At 31.9% G+C, this 19433-nt stretch overlaps 1 protein-coding gene and 2 pseudogenes across 1 annotated transcript; 2 read left to right on the top strand and 1 right to left on the bottom strand.

Annotated features, from left to right (window-relative positions):
* Window positions 1-1050: 1050 nt before the first annotated feature.
* LOC133035881 (protein ALP1-like) lies at window positions 1051-2519 on the bottom strand (annotated as a pseudogene).
* A 261-nt stretch (window positions 2520-2780) lies between these two features.
* On the top strand, window positions 2781-4258 carry LOC133035880 (glutathione S-transferase T3-like; annotated as a pseudogene).
* Window positions 4259-4322: 64 nt separating this feature from the next.
* On the top strand, window positions 4323-10391 carry LOC133035879 (uncharacterized). Its single transcript, XM_061112319.1, has 3 exons — window positions 4323-4475; window positions 9244-10104; window positions 10181-10391. Exons 1-3 carry the CDS (start codon window positions 4323-4325, stop codon window positions 10322-10324), a joined length of 1158 nt encoding a protein of 385 aa, XP_060968302.1. The 3' UTR covers window positions 10325-10391.
* The last annotated feature ends 9042 nt before the right edge of the window (window positions 10392-19433 follow it).

Here is a 19433-nt window from a genome sequence, read left to right as displayed (position 1 = left end):
AGGAAGTCCAAAATAGCTTCGCAAAGTCGTCTCCCACAGTTTGCCAGTAATGTTTGAAAAACAAAGCAGACATCCCGTCAGGCCCCAGCGCCTTGGTGCTTCCCATACTAAACAAGGTTTTGTGTATTTTCTCATAGTTGGGAAGGCTAATCAAAGATTCTTGGATATCAGTGGATAGTTGATCCGGGATTAAGTAGTCGCAATTAAGCACCAGATCGTTAGCACTTTTGCTGAAAATTCCACCAAAGAACTCCAAGAACTCTTTTTCAATCTGGTCCCTCGAATAGACCCACATGCCATTCTTATCAAGAATACTCTCAATAGCATTACGACGACCCCTAATGGTGGTAGAGAGGAAGAAAAATTTTGAGGATTTGTCTCCTTCTTTAAGCCAAGAAATTGGGGCCCTTTGTTTCCTATAAAGAGCTTTCATTTCAACTTTAAATGAATGGAAATGAAATGGAATCTCATTAATATTATGACTAAAAATAATGTGTTCACATACATAAATCACTGTGTACTTTTATATCAGCTAGCTTAAGGCTAAAAAGGAAAAAGAAAAAGAGAACACCACTAATCAGGAATGTGGAAAAGTAATGGTCAAAAAGTAGAAAAACATGATCTTAAACACAACAATATGGCGATGATGAAAGTGTCTTAGAGCATCTCCAAAGAGACACCAAATTTGGTGTTACACTATCACCAAATTTGGTGTCAAAAATTATTTCTACTCCAACCACAATACCAAAAATTACACTAAAAAAATATTTCTTATTATTATATTAATTTTTTAATAAATTAAAAAAATAATATCATATTAATTAACAAAAATTACCACAATTGTTATATTTAATTAATAATTTAAATAAACTTACTAATGTGATTAAAGACAATAATACTGTAAAATCGGCGAAATTCGATAAATTAAAATATCATATTGCAATAACATAAATATTACATTACTAGAGAACAAACATTACATTCATGACAAAAAAATTACATTAAATTAAATTAAACTTGAAACACACACTTAAAATTAATTAAATTATATTAATTTTGTGAGTTACCATATTCGTCCCACAAGTGTTCGATTAATGCATTTCGAAGCTCAATGTGAGCATCTTTATCTTTAATTTTTCTATGTCTGGAAAGAAATTCTTGAAACCGAGCATTATCATCTTCTACCATCTCAACTTCTGGACTTGGCACTTTGACACGCTCTTCAATTGGTGCATTTAGATCACGTTCATCTTCTATTATCATATTATGCATAATAATACATGAAGTCATTATATCATGTAAAACCGTTTTATTCCAAAGACGTGCCGGTCCAACAATAATTGCAAATCTAGATTGCAATACTCCAAATGCACGTTCAACATCTTTTCTACATGCTTCTTGTTTCATTGCAAATAGTTTCTTTTTTGGACCACGTGGATCATGGATAGTTTGAACAAGAGTGGACCATTTTGGATATATACCATCGGCTAGATAATAACCCATATTGTACTCTTTTCCTTTAATAACATAATTAGCAGGTGGAGCAATACCTTCAGCCAGATTAGCAAAAAGATGGGATGCCTCTAACACATTAATGTCATTATTAGATCCTGGTAAGCCAAAATATGCATGCCATATCCAGAGATCATAGTCAGCTACTGCTTCAAGAATAATAGTCGGGGACCCACTACGACCGGCATATTGTCCTCCCCAAGCAGTTGGACAATTTTTCCATTTCCAATGCATACAATCCAAACTTCCCAACATTCTTGGAAAACCTCGACATTCACCAATGTGGAGTAGTCTTGCAACATCATGAGCGTTGGGTGATCGGAGATAGTGGGCTCCAAACACCTCAACAACAGCACGACAAAATCGCTTCAAGCTTTCTAAAGTTGTAGATTCTCCTATTTTGATGTATTCATCGGTAGCATCTGCCGGCATACCATATGCTAGCATACGAAATACAGCTATAACTTTTTGCAAGCCTGATAACCCGAGTTTTCCCATTCTATCCCTTCGCTGGAGAAAGTAATTGTCATGTCTTTGTATAGCATCCAAAATACGAAGGAATAAAGGACGACCCATTCGAAATCTTCGGCGAAACATCAAATCAGTAAATCGAGGATTCTCTGCAAAATAGTCGTTGAAAAGATTACGATCAGCATTTTCCCGGTCACGGTTAATAACTATATGACCAGGAATCGAGCCTCGACGTGAGCTTTAATTTTTTTGGTGTTGAGCGATACAAAAATTATTGTTAGCAGTGATTTGACCTACCACTTGCATTTCTATATCATCATAATATTCATCATCTGAAGAAGACGATGATGATAAATAAGATGAACTACCAGGATAAGAATTCATATTTTTTTCAAAGTCAAATTGTATATATTTTTGGTGTGCCTCATATCATGTATCATATCCATATTTTATAGTGTAAACATTCTTATCTTCTGATTCCAAAATTAAAAGATAAGAAATCTAGTGATTTAATCTTGGCCGCTGATATCATTTCACCACGATCTCAACCGTTGCAGTGTATTGTCACATCACATCCTTATCTTCTAATTCCAAAATTAAAAGACAAAAAATCTCACAGTTTAATCTTGGCCGCTGAAATTATTTCACCACGATCTCAACCGTTGCAGTGTGTTGTCACATCACAACTTTATCTTCTGATTTCAAAATTAAAAGATAAGAAATCTAGTGATTTAATCTTGGCCGCTGAAATTATTTGACCACGATCTCAACCGTTGCAGTGTGTTGTCACATCACATCCTTATCTTCTGATTCCAAAATTACAAGACAAAAAATCTCACAGTTTAATCTTGGCCGCTGAAATTATTTCACCACGATCTCAACCGTTGCAGTGTGTTGTCACATCACAACCTTATCTTCTGATTCCAAAATTAAAAGATAAGAAATCTAGTGATTTAATCTTGGCCGCTGAAATTATTTGACCACGATCTCAACCGTTGCAGTGTGTTGTCACATCACATCCTTATCTTCTGATTCCAAAATTACAAGACAAAAAATCTCACAGTTTAATCTTGGCCGTTGAAATTATATGACCACGATCTCAACCGTTGCAGTGTGTTGTCACATCACATCCTTATCTTCTGATTCCAAAATTAAAAGACAAGAAATCTCACAGTTTAATCTTGGCCGCTGATATCATTTCACCACGATCTCAACCGTTGCAATGTATTTTCCTTTCCTATATAATCTCACACTTCTCATTCAATTTGATCACATCTCTTCAACATATTTCCTAAATAGCTATATTTTCTTCAAAAATGTCTTCCATTCGCGGTTCTTCTTACTCAGTAGAGGAAGATGTGCACTTGTGTCATGTCTATGTTGACATTTCTCAAGATCCAATCGTAGGAAGAAACCAATCAGGTAATAATTTTTGGGCAAGAGTTCAATCAGAGTACCACAAAGATGGAAAATTTAGTAATAAACCTCGCCCAGTAAGATCTTTGCAAACTCGAATGTCTACTATTAATAGTGCAGTTGCAAAATTAAGGGATGTATCAACCAAATTGAAAATAAAAATCCAAGTGGTGCTTCAGAAGAAGACATTGTAAGTGTTTGTTATTATAATTTATTTATTATTACTATCTTATTTTTCAATTTTCATTAACGTTATTACTTAATTTATATTGCAACAGTTAATTCAAGCGAAGATGTTACTAGCCCAAGATAAAAAGTACGATAAAGGCTTTAAATTTGATCATGTGTGGCACATCCTCAAAGGTATTCAAAAGTTTTCAAATGATGGAAACATCAATGCACCACGTAGATTCCAACACGAAGGTCCTAGTTTCACTTCATCGAAATCATCATCTCACAATTTTGAGTCTCCAACATCGGCATCCACTGGTATGAGTTCATTTGATCTAAACATGAATAATGAGGAAATGAATACTTATCCAACAGAAAGACCATGTGGTGTAAAAAAAGCAAAGGAAAAACAATTAGGTAATGATCAATTCAACAAACTAATGGAACAAAATAAAGAACTCAAGTTATTGAAAAGAGTAACAAGGATAGAAATGAACGTCACAGAAGAAAGGCTGACGAAAAAATTTTATTCACGGATTTGAATTCTATATCCGATCCAGAGTTTCATAAGTACATTCAAAGTGAAAAAAGACGAATTTACAAAGAAATGGCACAAACATCCGAAGTTGGAGAACAAGGAGAAGGATCTCAATATGAGGGATCTCAATATCTGGGATATCCAAATTAGGGATCTCAATATCAGGGATCACAATATGAGGGGTCACAATATCGAGCATATCAAGATTCGGGACATGGCGTTGAAGATGAAGATCAACGATCTCAAGATCAAGGTGAAAGAGCTGAAAATGACTCACAAGTTTATAGTCTGTATTATGACTATCTTGGCGGATCAAGAAATAATCTTCCACATTATTAAATTGTTGTATCTCATTTTGTCTTTGAAGGTTCGTATTTGTGTTATTACTTTTCCGTTTAATGTTTGGTGTGTTGTATTTTAATTTTTAAATGTATGTTTAAGTTTGTAATGTTTTTATTATGTATTATTGAGTGTGCTTTAATTTTATAATGTTCTGTTGTGTAATATAAAATATGTGTACTATTGATTAATAAGAATATGATGTTTTAGTGTGTTTAATTTTAATTTTAATATGTGTTCAATTTTAAAAATTATTTTTATTGTTTAATATAAAAAAATAAAAATATATAATAAATTTTTACTTAAATTATAATTAAAAGAAAAAAATAATTTATGATATTCACATTTAAATTAACATAAAAATAAATATTATAAGGTGCTTTTACAATGTATTCTTCTAAATAAAAAAGTCACGCAACAGAAAGTTTGAATTTTATTTTTGGCATGTTAAATTTTTTTAAATTTTTTAAAATTTTGCAAGATGTTTTAAATAACTATAATGTACACGACCTTAAAAAACAAAGACTAAACAAGTCTCCCGAATGCCGAAACAGGTAGGAGTAAATCAGTGCACCACTTTTAAAGAAGTGCTTTATTTTCGGCGTATTAAAGTTTTCTAATTTTTTTAAATTTTACAGGATGTCTTAAATAATTATAATATACACTACTATATAAAAAAAATAGACTAAAAAAGTTTGTCGGGTGCCGAAATAAATAGGAGTAGATTCGTACATCACTTTTAAAAATGTGTATTAAAAAATTTCCCAAAAAATAATTCTTAATTTTACAAATATAATAATATAAATATATATAAATATTAATTAAATTATTAAAAAAACTAAAAAAAAAAAAAGGCATGCCGTGGCTACAGTGCACGGCATATATGCCGTGCACTGTAGACAAACCCTCAATTTGCAGTCATAGTTGCTGCCTCCTTGGAGCATTAACCACCTCATATATCCATTTTTGCTGCCTCCTTGGAGGTGCTCTTACTAAGTCATTATTAATTATTCAATTAATGGTCGGTCTATTGGGAGAAAAGTGAAGACACCCAAATCAAACATAAAGATTTGCTTTTGAAAAACTAAACAAACTTTTTATAATAAATATATTGATAAAATAAGGTAACATTTTGGAATTACTATAATAAATATATGTATTTTATATACAGTAGAGCTTTTTGAGCATATTCCACTTGCTTTAATTACAGAAACTCTAATAGTTTGTTTTATTGCACAGAAGTTTTTAAATTTAATAATTCGAGTAATTTTTAACGATCTAAAAAGTTCAAAATTATAATTTAGTACATGTCAAAGTTCAAAATTATTGCACAGTAGAGCTTTTTGAGCATATTCCACTTGCTTTAATTACAGAAACTCTAATAGTTTGTTTTATTGCACATAAGTTTTTAAATTTAATAATTCGAGTAATTTTTAACGATCTAAAAAGTTCAAAATTATAATTTAGTACATGTCAAAGTTCAGAAGACAAAAATTTTAATTTAAAATTTATTACATACATAAACAACGTTGGTTTCGTCTTATCAAAATTTCAAGTTAAATAGTCATTTTGTGCATGTGCATGTGTAAGAGAGAGAGGAAGAAAGAGACCTTCATTTATTTATCTTTATACTAATTAAAATATTATTAAACATCAAATGCTAAGTGCATGTTTGGCATCATAACTAAAAAAACTGTTTTTTGTTTTTAAAAACAGAAAATTGTTTTTAAAAACAATTTGGCTTGTTTGGTCTTGTTTTTTAAAAACAGTTTTCAGAAAACAAAGTTACAAAAAACAAGAATTCTGAAAACAACAAAATGTTGTTTTCTGTTTTAAAAACCAATTCACTTTAGGTCAATATTGTTTTTAAAAATCACTAACCAAACGTGACTTGTGTTTTAAAAACTTCAAAAACTATTTTTTTGTTCTCATTTCTAAAAACAATTTTTTAAAACAAAAAACAATAACAAACATGCTCTAATAGTATAATTTTCTTTTTCGTTTTAGTTTTTTTCTTTTATAATTTCACTTTTCATGAATTATTTTTTGATTTCTGTACTTTGATCATGGGAAAGTCTATAATAGTATCTCATTTTAAATGAGTATATTGATAGATCTTTTATCCAAGTTTAACTTTCAGGAGAATCTTTTAATTTAATTTTTTTTTCATAATTGTAGTTATTTGTGGTTATTTATAAATTTTTAAAAATTTTAATTTACAATTTCAAAAATAAAATTCAAATATTTTATTACACTCACTTTTTTTATACACATGATAAATATTTAATTAGAATTTTTTAAAATTTATAGTTAATCTTAAATAACTACCATACATTATCATAATTAAAAAAAAAAAATTGACTAAAAAAATGATACACCTTTAGCAATTACACCTTTTATGTAAATGATACATTTTCTTTAATCTTACTTTGTGTTATTTTTATACCTTTAAAATTTATTTAATTGATATAATAATAAAAAATACTAACATTATAATTACATTTTAAATTTGTTTAATTAATATACCCCTCAATAATAAAAAAAAAAATACTGAAAGATACAAGTGATATACAACTACTGATGTTATTTTATATTAAATGATCATATACAATTTAATTAGATGGTTAATTTTAATTTTAAAAAACAGAAAATTAGTATTAAAACTATTTTGATTGTAAGTATTAATTAATCAAATTGCTTGAATTTAAACATGAAAAAATAACTCTTTATAATTTTACAATTGGATAATGTACAAGTTGAATTTTTTAATAAGATAAATATTATTGTAATTAGAATATTTTCTATTTTTTAAAATTAATTAATGCAATATATTTACTAAAATAACCCTTAGATACATTTTTTTTGGCTGAAAATTTTAATTTAATTTAGTTTTCTTTTATTATATTAATAATTTATTTTAATTTGATTTGAAAAATAGGTATATTTTTTTTTTGTCTGGAAGTGATCTTTTTATTTGATTCTTACTTTATTATTTGTTTATTTTATAATTTTATTTGGGAAATTTGAAATTCTATGCTTAAAATACCATTTAATTTTTTCCCTAAATGCATAGTTATTAAAATTGGTCCTATATGACAACTTTCCTAATTTTCCTAAACTACCCCTCACATTTCAAACAATCATCCTCTCTCTTCCTCTTGCTCAGCCGAACGCTCCCCCACGATACCCATCTATCACAGCCAAAATTTGTTCAACCCATTCCTCTCACAGCCACCCATCTCCGTCGACGCTCAACCCGACCTACCCACCGCCGTCGAAGCTCAACCCCGACCAACCAGAACCGGCGACCAATCTCAGGCGAACCCGAAGCAAAAATGTCGAAGGTGTGTTTGGTTTTTTTTTTTTGTAAGTGTTAAAAGATTGATTTACATGTGTTTTTTGTTTGTGAAACTTTGGTGGATTGTGTAAATTTGTTAGATCTATTAGTTAGATTGAAGAATTTTGTTTTGTGGAATGGGGATTGGGGATTGGGGTTCGGCTAATAGGAAGAAGATGGTCCGATGGGGGTTGTTTGGGTCCGATAGTGAATTATTTGGGTCCGATTGTGTGTGGTCCGATGCTCATTTAGTGGCCCGATTGTGTGTGGTCCGATTGTCATCCTTAGGGTCCGATAGTCGGACTTTGTCCAAGCCCGATGGTCCGATTGTTAGGGGTCCGATGGTGCTATTTTTTGGTTTGTTTGGGTACGATGGCTACCAATCGGACCTCACAATGGGTCCGATTGGTAGCCATCGGACCTTTTTTTTTTTTGGTTTTATTAATTATATTATTTAGTGATTGTTGTAGGTATTAATTATTAATTATATTATTTAGTGATTGTTTTAGGTATTAATTTATTTTTAATGACTTATTAAGTATTTTTTAATTAATTATTGTTAAGTAATAATTTTTTTATTTATTATTAATTATTAATTATTGTTTTAGTATTAATTATTAATTATTGTTTTTATTTTAATTATTTTATTAATTATTAGTTATGTTGTTTTAGTAATTATTAATTATTAATTATCGTTTTATTAATTAATACTTATGTTTTTTTAGTAATTATATTTTGTTGTTTTAGTATTAATTATTAATTATTGTTTTAATTTTTTATTAATTATTAATTATTGTTCTATTTTTTTTATTAATAATTGTTTTATATTAATTATTAGTTATTGTTTTATTATTAATTATTAATTTTTATTTATTATTAATTATTAATTATTGTATTAATTTGTATTGTTTTATTAATTATTTTTTTTTACTAATTATTAATTATTAATTATTAATTTGTATTATTTATTAATTATTGTTTTATTATTAATTATTAACTTTTGTATTAATTTTTATTGTCTTATTAATTTTATTATTTATTTATTATTGTTTTATTATTAATGATTGATTATTGTATTATTTTTTATTGTTTTATTAATTATTAATTATTGTTATATTATTGTTTTATTAATTATTGTTTTTTTTTAATTATTGTTTTATTATTAATTATTGTATTATTTTTTATTGTTTTAATAATTTGTAATTATTGTTTTACTAATAATTAATTATTGTTTTATTAATTATTAATTATTGTTTTATCTTTATTGTTTTATTACTTATGAATTATTGTTTTAGTATAAATTATTGATTATTTTTTTTTTAATTTTTATTGTTTTATTGATTATTGTTTAATTATTAATTATTAATTATGAATTATTTTTTTATTTTTTATTGTTTTATTCATTATTGGTTATGTTTTATTATTAATTATCTATCATTGTTGGTTTTTTTTTTTCCAGGGAACTGCACATCTTATAATTCCAGTGTCGGACCATTACACTGGCCGTGTCACATGGCGCGGGGGTAGTTACTACTACCCGAAGATTAAGGCTAAATTTGAAGAATTCAACCTATTGGACAGGGTGAGGGAATCCCCTTTCAGAAATTTTTTCGAGAGAGCGCCCATACAATTTTCTGGAGCATTTTTTCATCAATTGATGCTTCACAAAATAAAATCTGACAAGCCAGACGAGGTGCATTTCTATGTGGGAAGGAAGAGATGTAGATTTGGGAGGGTGGAGTTCGGCTTGGTCACCGGGTTAAACTTGTTGCCCGGCCCTACTGAGGAAGACATCAAACAAAATGGAAGCTCTGACCGGTTGATTCAGGAATATTTCAACGGTAGTGCTTCGATCACCTTCAGCCAACTGCGCAGAGTTTTTGAGAGCTGCACAGAAGCTGATGATGTCTACAAGTTGGGGATGGCCTTGTTTGTTATGGGCGTCCTCACTGGTAAGGAGGAGAAGACTGCCGTTCCTCCTTTTGTGATAAGAATGGTTGATAACCTTCCATTCTTCTACGAGTACCCCTGGGGAAAGATTTCTTACACCAAGCTGATGGAAACTTGTAACAAGGATTACTTGGATGTGAAGAATAAGATGTTGAAAAAGATTGAGAAGGGAGTAACTCAGAAGGAGGCAAAATACTCAGCCTACGTCTATGCTGCAGCGTTGCAGTATTGGGCATACGAGGCCATATTACAGCTGGGCAACGAGTATGCAGTGAGGAGGTCGCATCGCTTTCCGAGAATGGTCAATTGGGAGAGTAAGCCGAACACTACACTCGGGAAGGATGAAGTGACCAGATTATTTGCTAAAAATGTAAGTTTGTTACGCTTTATGTTAAATTCATGTTAATTTCCATATATTATATTAATATAGTTGTTATATTTTTCAGTTGACAGTGTACTCCGTGTTATGTCCTCGGCCGAACGAGATTGAGTTTGTGAGTTATATAACCGGGGGTCAGCCTCCGTTATTTGTTGACTTGGAGGAACTTGTGTTGGGTGAGGATGGGCAACCAACACAGGATGCTTTGTGAAGCCAGACCGAAAAGCTTGCCTCCACATTGGAAGAACGAGCGGAGGCAGCCCGAATATTTAAAGACTCTACACCACCTCAACCGTCTCCTCCACGTGCACCGCCTGCAGTTCCAGATGGGTATGGTGTTGACCCAACTGCAGCTTCAGTTCCTGATGGGTCTGGTGTTGACCCACTTGCAGCGTCACAGGGTCCTCCTGTTCCCCCGTCAGCTTCTATTCCCAGCACCTCGGAGGCTCGCGATCCAGTATACCCTACCATTTTGGCAAGGTTGGAGACTGTGGAGAGGGGGCAGGCCGCTCTGCTAAGAGGACAAACAGCGATTATGGATCAGTTGAAGACCATAATGACGCTCCTGCAAGATCCTGGAAGGCCGGCAGCAGATTCACAGCCACAGCCACAGCCACAGCCACAGCCACAACCGGAAGAGGAGGTTCGGACACCGGAAGATGACTTCATTCTCCCAAATGATTACCAACCGGATGATGATGACATGTTTTGTACACCTGAGAAGACGAATATCACCAGCATCGGGGATACTCAGGATTCTGAAGTGCAGGTGTTAGAGACAGCTCCAGAAGTCATGGAGAATCGGAGGAAGAGAAGGCGGCCTAGGTGGTTCGCTGAGTACACTGAAATGAAGAAGAAGGCTAGGGCTACTTCGACACTCGTGAATGCGGACCCACTTAGAGTGGTTGATCAGAAGCTGCTCAAGACTTTTCACAATTGGGTACTCGGCCAGATTGGGAACAATTACCCGAGAGAGTGCTTCACCTGTCGATACCATTCGTCTTGGTTCCTCGAACTGCATACTCCGAAGTTTTGGCTTGGGAACGATGTAAGTTTTTAAGACTTTTTTACTGCTTTTGCTTTTAAAGACTTTATTTAACTCTTTTTTATTTAATCTCTGACATATTTAATTTTCATGTTTTAGCATTTGGATGCGGCATTCCATTTGATGAGGAGGCGACAACACTTTTATCCCGAGGCCTACCCAAATAGATGTGTCATAATGGCGTGTATTTTCCCAGCAGGAGTTATTGCTCGGTGGGAAGCTGCGGGTGATGAACAGGCTAACTATCAGTGGGACGAGAGCATATTAGATTTGATTCGAGCGGATGAAAGTCAATTCTTGGCCAGTTGGAAGAACAAGGAGAGAATATATATGGCCCTCCACTTCGATGGAGCAAAGCATTGGGTGGCACTAGAGGTAGATCTGGATCATTGGTTGTTGAACATATTTGACTCCAGCCTCGGATCGATTTCCCCGAACGAATTGAAGCGTCACCTGGCAATGTGGGAAAAATTACTACCAAATTTGCTGCTGCAGGCTGGCCTATTCGAGACTCATGACATGATCCTCGTGCCTCAACTTACCGCCTCAGAGAGCCAGGTCAGAAATTTCACTTCAAAAGTCATGGATCGGGCTGTTGTTCCACAGACAAAGACAAAGCATTGGGTGCTAGGGGTTTCGTCCACTTGTCAGCTTTTTCTTTTTGTGAAGCAAACCACTTCTGGACTTTGGACCTCAGGAATGCTACAGCAGCAGTGATCGGGAAGCCTCTTGCATCCTTAGTTGTGTTGTTGAAGCTCTCAACCCAGTTGCTCGTCATTACATTGTAACGTACCCCTGGAAAGTACGACCGGACCCATTTTTCAAATCCAATTTCCTCAAGATATTGTGCAACCGCTGGATTCATGGCTCGAATGTTCTCAAATTCTCTGTGAAACTCTGATCTTGAATACGTGTACGCACACGTGTAAATGTGATTCGTGAAGACGTCAGTCTTGAACTTGTGGTTGACGTTCATAATAATGTGGTGGTAGCATGCACCGTGGTGTGCATCAGGGAACACGATATCCAAAGCACGAACAATGCTTTGATGCCTATCCGAAACAAAAGCTAAGTTCTCAACATCACCAATCGTTTCTTTCAATTTTCTCATAAAATAGGTCCAGGAATTGTGGTTTTCACTGTCAACTATAGCAAAAGCTATCGGAAAGATATGACTCCCTGCATCCAAAGCCACTGCACACAATATTTGCCCACCATACCTAGTCTTCAAGAAAGACCCATCAACGCATACAACAGGTCGACAAAACCTAAAACCCCGAATAGAATGACCCAGAGAGAAGAAACAATACTTGAAGCGACCATCTTCTACCACAAAATCCGTGATGGTACCTGGATTCCGCAACTGTAGCATGTGCAAGTAACTAGGTAATTTCGAGTACGAATCTTCAGGTGTACCCCGAGCTAGGTGTAGTGCCTTCTCTCTGCACCTCCATGCCTTTTCTTAACTCATTTGGATCCCGTAATCCTTGTGCATACTTTTTCTTATATCAGAGGGCAACTGATCCGAGCCGTCAGTTGCGAACTTATCCTTAATTAGATGGGCAACTATTACAGGTGATGCTTGACGGTTATCTTTTCCTCGAAGATCAAGGGAACATGTATGTACATTATGAAATATACTCACCTTAAACATGTTAGAAAGTACGTTCTTCTTCGCTCTTAATCTCCACCCACAATCTGTATCCTTACATGTGACGTACCAAATATCAGTACCGGACTTCCTAACGTAGTAGTCAAACCCTTTCTTCATTGCATACAGGCCAACAACCATCTTTAAATGCTCTTTGTCTCTAAAAACCTTTCCCACATGTAACTCCCCGCCTGGTGTGCCACCCGTAGATATATAATGACTATGATCCTCGATGTCTTCTCTTGTATACATTTTCTCCTTGAATTTACCGTAACTTGTCGAAGAAGAAAATGGATCGCTCCATCCAGTCACATTGGTACCTCGAGCATCAGTAGGACCACTAATATCATTGGTCTCTCTACCATTATTAGGACCTGTACTGTCAGTAGTTCCTCTAGCATGACTGGTTTCGCCTAGACGACTACTACTAGTACCAGGTGTTTGGCAATTTTCTCTACGGGGCATTCTTTTCCGTGTCGGTGGCCTCGGTGGTATTTGGTACGATAGTGGAGTCAAGTTCAAAGGTACAGCAGCAGGGGCCTCTGTACCTTGGTCGTCTCTTACGCCATCATTGCCCTCAACATAACATTCAGGGTCGGGACCATTAAAAAAACCATCGATGAACGACATTTGTGCTACAATATCAGCACTCGGCATCATATTGTTTAATTCAGGTAATACATCTGTAACCAACACCTCTGGATTTGTTTCTGGAACAAAACTCCCAACCTCGCTACGATTATCCTTAACAGAACTTGGTGTGGGACTAGGATCAACGCAAACATTCTTCTTTAACAAAGTCACAAACAAATGAGTAAATTCATCTGGCTTCTTCGCAAGTGTAGATAAAAAGTACCTTGCACGCTTATCATTTCCAATAACTTCAGGGCGATACTCAAAGCCTTTCTTGTACTTGTAATGTACTTCCAATTTCAAGTCATACTCCACTTTGTCGACATCCAGTTCTTCGTACAAAACATCAACCAAACCTGAGTAGCTTAGGTTCGGATCAATGTCAAATGTCAAATTGTCGCCCCGTTTATAAACCCAATCTCTACCATCAAACTCCCAAACACCATTATACATAACACACGCATTAACAGTTGAACCTGTCACATACATTTAAAAAAACACAGTTATAATTTACAACAAAAATCTCACCGAAAAAAATCTTAATTAATCATTAATAATAAAACAATAATTAATAATTCATAATAAAAAAATATTTAATAATTAAAAAATAATTATTAATTGATAATAAAATATAATTAATAATTATTACTCAAACCATAAAAAATATAACAATAATTAATAATAATTCATAATTGATAGTTAATAAAATAACTAAAAAAAAAAAATTAATCCTTAAAACATTAATTAAAATAATAATTAATAACTAATAATTATTAATAAAAAAATAATTAATAACACAAATAATAAATCAATATAAAATAAATTAATAATAATAAATAAAAAATAATAATAAATTAAAAAAAAAATCCCGTAGGGTCCGATTGGTCCGACCATCGGACCCCACCGATCGGACCTTATATTAAAAAATTTAAAAAAAAAAATTCAAAAAAATTTTTGGGTCTGATGGGGTCCGATGGTCCGACCATCGGACCCGTGTTCCAAAAAATTAAAAAAATTAAAAAAAAAACATCGGACCTGATGGGGGTCCGACCATCGGACCCAGTGATGGACCATCGGACCATCGGGTCTTCGCCCCTGTCAACAAAATTTTTTCCCACATCGGGCCACCCATCGGGCCAGCATCGGACCCCAATCGGGCCCGACGAAAAAAAATGCAGAAAAACAGCAAAATTCTAGTTTTCACATGCAGCAAAAATTATAACAGAAAAAATAGCAAAATAACAGGAACAATCCACAGATCAATCATCAAACACAACATTCTTAATTAAATATGACAACAACAAACAAGATTTTTTAAAAAAAAATTAATTACTTACCAATTGATGGAGCTTGTATGTGTTCTAGCTTCTAATGTGGTGGATTAGTGTGGTGGCTTGTAGTGTGGAAGGTTGTAGCTTTTAGTGATGAGTGAAGAGAAGAAAAAAAAATTTAGTGGTTGTGGAAGCTTTCGGGTGGGGAATTCTTGTTTGTTGAATTGATGAGAAAAGGGTTGGAGTGGGTAGATGTAGGTGGGGAGGGTATTATGGGGAAAATACAAAAAGTGTCATATATAATTAATTATGCATAATATTAGTTTAGGGGATTAATTTATGGGTTATTTAAGCATGGAAATTCAAATTTCCCTTTTATTTTAAGATATAAATTTTTGAAAGTTGGAACCTCTTCATGAGGAGAGGTGTAATACCATTAAACTATATTTATGACAGTGATTGAGGCTAGCTCTGAGAAGAGTGTGAATTTAAATATCTAAGACCCTTAAATTATTAATAAAATATATAATGTCATTACGCTACTCTTAAAAAAATTATTTAACATAATTTGAAGTAGGGAAAAAAAGAGAAAAATACAAAAAAAGAAAAAAAATTACAAAAATACTTTGGCCGGCCCATTAAACATTTATACAGTCCACATACAAATATTTACAAAAATACCACATGCACTAAGCCTTCAGCTGTACAGAGCGAACCATGAAGATGAAAATACATCGATCGTTTCAAAACCGCAAAACAACCAAAATGAAACCAAAACGAAAAAAATGCAACTATTAATTCTGGCAAAATCAACTGGAAAAGAAGACCTGCAATGATCTAAACATGAATTTTATTTGACGGGGACTAAGAAATAGTAGTTAAACATAGTAAGTTTTGTGCAAATAAATGAAATAACATATGCAAGTAACAAACCTATAATAAAACTACAAAACAACTGTATACAAACTAAAATACAGGAAAAACTCTTTGAACATCAACATCCATGATAAATCTCATTGTTACCCATTGATGATATAAAAATGGACAGGAAACAACTAGATAAAAAACATATTAAAAAAAAATACATACAGAAAGTGTTTACACTATTAAAAAACTAAGAAAAAATTATTACAAAATGAAAAATCAATAAACACAAAACCCACAAAAGTTGAATATGAAAAAATTTCAAAAATGGGGGAAAACCTAGAATAGCACAAACGAAATACACAAAAACGAGAAAAATGCAAAATACAACAAAATCTAGAAAAAGGGAGAAACTAAAAAGAAACGGTAAACAAATCTCAGTTCGAAGACCACCACCAGTATTATCGTTTTTTCCAGCAACATCTTGAGCCATTTTTTCTTGGGCACCCACCTTCGATTTCTTCTTAGGAGGAGCTCGACCACGCTTAGATAATGGAGGAACAAAATCAGAGTCATCCTCCTCCATAACAGGTCGTTTACCATTGTTCTTATTAGCTAAGGATTTCAAACCCATTTTAGAGCTTTTCTTTTGAACGGGGGAAGGAGATGATGAAAAACAGGTAATAGCCATATATATACGGATTGAGAAAGAAATAGAAAGAGGGAAAACGATTATGGAATTCAGTTACTTGAATTTAAAAAAAAAAAAAAAAAATTGAAGAACACAAAGAGGAGGTAAAATGGTGGGATCGTGGAGAGGGAGTGTTCAACAATGGAGGTTACTAAATTTTTTTAAAAAAAAAAACTGAAAAGAAATGGAAAATAAAAGGAAAAAGAAGAAAAAAAGAAAAGGAAATGATGGATGTTTGATTGATTGATAGTGGTCACTCACATGTTTGATACATGGGAAGAGTGTGCATGTAATAAAATAGTAATAAAATAAAGATGAAGGATATAAATGTTTAGTTTACCGTGTAGTAGTATTTAGGTAATAAAGTTATCATTTTATATTTTTGATGTAAAAATTTCTTTTATAATAATTATAATTAGGTATATGTATACAAAATAATATGAACTACTTTTATAATTGACATCTAGTTTATAGCTAAACTATACTTTTCTTATTATAATTTTTTTTAAAAAAATAATCTGTTTTAATATTTATTTAAACTTATGCAAGAAAGGGTCCTACCCTTCCCTACTACGTACCAATATTATTACTTGCTTTATATATTTCTCATTGCTTTTCTTATTGTTGTCGTTATTAATCTTTAACATATTTATTTATTTTATTTGATAAGGAATCTTTAATTAATACTTTCCTTAAGAAGAAATTAATTTATTAATGAATATATACTACTACAAACTCTGATTCTGTATATCTTAAATTCTCATTTCTCTCTCTCGGACCACCTCCAACCACCGCCGGCCAGACCCAACGGAGCCACCCACCTCCGACTCCGCCAGCTCTATTTTAGGTAAAAAAAAAAAATGTATTTTATAGTAGTGAAGGTTGAATAAAGTACCATATTATTTTATATATTTTCTACTTTTTATTGACTTCTCACCACACCATTTTTTTTTAATATATAAAGTGATTTTATTTAATAACCTTTAATCATTATAATATTAGATTTTAAGGCAGAGGAGCATCAAGCTCACCACACTATTTTTTATTAATCATTTGGATGGAATTTCTTAGATTCTACACAGAAATTTCCATTATTATTATTATTATTAACAAAAATATGTATTATATTTTTTATTTAAATTTCAGATAAAATTATTTAATAGATTTTAACAAATTTTGACATCTAAATAATAATATGAGATTTTATAATTTTTGTTTTCATTTTATTATGTGTGAACTTGTGTTAATTATAGATTAAATATAAATCTAAGATAATTTATTTAGTTTATTTTCAACAAAAAGTTATTTGTAGTTTGAATTTTCTATGTTAATACTTTTAGTTTTTTTTTTCTTTTCAAAAGAGTAGATTAAACATATATAAATAAAAATAAAACATAAAGTTCAGAGAATCAAATTCAAAACTAGATATACTAAGTAACCAATAAGTAATTATACTAATTATGTTGTCTAACAATTATCTATTATTTTTTATAAAGAAACTATTATATATTATTTCTATTTCTAATTTTATATAATTTATTCTAAAATTTAAAGGCGGACTTAAGTCCTCTCAGGGCTCTATATAAGTTCACCTATGATTAGTTGTTTCTCATCATTACAAAATGGGACTCATATATAATGGATATGACTTTATTTTTGTTGGAAGTTTTATCTCACCAATTTATAAAAACTCTCACTATTAAAAGAAAAAAACAAATAAACATAAATTATTTTAACAAAAAAAACTATTAAGATTTTTTAAATTTTTTTAGCATTATTTTATGTTAATTTTACTAATTATTTTAATTTATTTTCATATATTTTTTAAAATCACATTAAAAAAATTTCTTCTTCAACTATGAAAATTATTTCAAATTTACCTTTCATATGCATATTGCTCATTTTTAAGATAATTTATTAATATATATGCCACGTGCCACGAGTAAAATTATAAATTATAGTACAAAAGCCTATTTAAGTACTATAAGTCTTAAAATTTTAAATAATAGTAACTCTAAAATTATAAATACACAGTCTCAAAATTCATTACAAAAAACTGTTATTTTTGGTGATAACTTTTTAGTCACAATATATTTTTTTGTAACTAAATATGATTTTTAGTCACAACAAAATATTACTTGGGACTAAAACATAATCTTTAGTTACAAGTTGTCACTAATTTAATTTTAGTCACAACAAGTATTGTGACTAAAAATACATTTAGTCATAATAAATTGTAATTTTTGTGACTAATACCTTTAGCCACAGACTTTTTAGTCACAGCATAAGGATAATAATTTATAATTAGTCATAATTTTTTCACTTTTAGTCACAAGTTTTGTTGTAACTAAAAGTAAGATTTTTTGTATAATTTATCATAATAGTACTATCTTGATAAAAAAATCGTTTAAACTCTCAAATTATGGTAAATTAGCATTGGATTAGTCTCATATAAGAAAATTATTTGCCAAAGTGAGCAAAATTCACAAAAAAAAAAAAAAAAAATTGCAAGTCAAAAAATTCAACTTATATTTATAAACCACTTAACTAATCAGTTAGTTAGCAGTAAGACATTTTACTTTTGTTCTGTTATTTTATGTTTCAAGCAACTTGTATTCAATTCTGGCTTTTCGTTATAAATAAGAAAGTAATAAGCTAAACGATTGGTTAAGCTTATTTTGATAATTTTTTTTCTCTTTTTTCTTTCTTTCTCTTTCTTTCAAGTCAGTTCTGTACGGGGTACCGCAATCTTTGAAAAACCTTCAACAAACCGACGATAATACGCAGCTAAACTCAAAAATTTTCTAACTTCAGTAGCCGATTTTGGTGTTGGCCAACCCCGAACATCTTCAATCTTGGCCGGATCAACCATGATCCCATCCTTATCCACTATGTGCCCTAGGAAAGAGACACGCGACAACCAGAATTCACACTTCTTGAACTTAGCGTACAACTTATGATCTCGTAATCGTTGCAATACTGATCTGAGATGTAGTTCATGTTCCTCTTCTGACTCAGAATAAACCAAAATGCCATTAATAAACACGATCACACATCTGTCCAGGTAATCCTTGAACACCCGATTCATAAGGTCCATAAATGCCGCTGGGGCATTGGTGAGTCCAAATGACATCACCAGAAACTCATAATGTCCATACCGAGTAC

This window comes from Cannabis sativa, chromosome 3 (assembly GCF_029168945.1).
Source record: "Cannabis sativa cultivar Pink pepper isolate KNU-18-1 chromosome 3, ASM2916894v1, whole genome shotgun sequence".
NCBI classification, from domain to species: domain Eukaryota; kingdom Viridiplantae; phylum Streptophyta; class Magnoliopsida; order Rosales; family Cannabaceae; genus Cannabis; species Cannabis sativa.
This window is presented reverse-complemented; position numbering and strand designations above follow the sequence as displayed.

What these genes read in the sequence shown, in the direction of transcription:
- LOC133035879 (XM_061112319.1), top strand. Translation starts at nt 4,323, where the DNA reads ATGGCGTTGAAGATGAAGATCAACGATCTCAAGATCAAGGTGAAAGAG. An exon ending in ATCTCATTTTGTCTTTGAAG is followed by an intron (nt 4,476 to 9,243) that starts GTTCGTATTTGT and finishes TTTTTTTTCCAG; the next exon opens with GGAACTGCACATCTTATAAT. An exon ending in CCAGATTATTTGCTAAAAAT is followed by an intron (nt 10,105 to 10,180) that starts GTAAGTTTGTTA and finishes TATATTTTTCAG; the next exon opens with TTGACAGTGTACTCCGTGTT.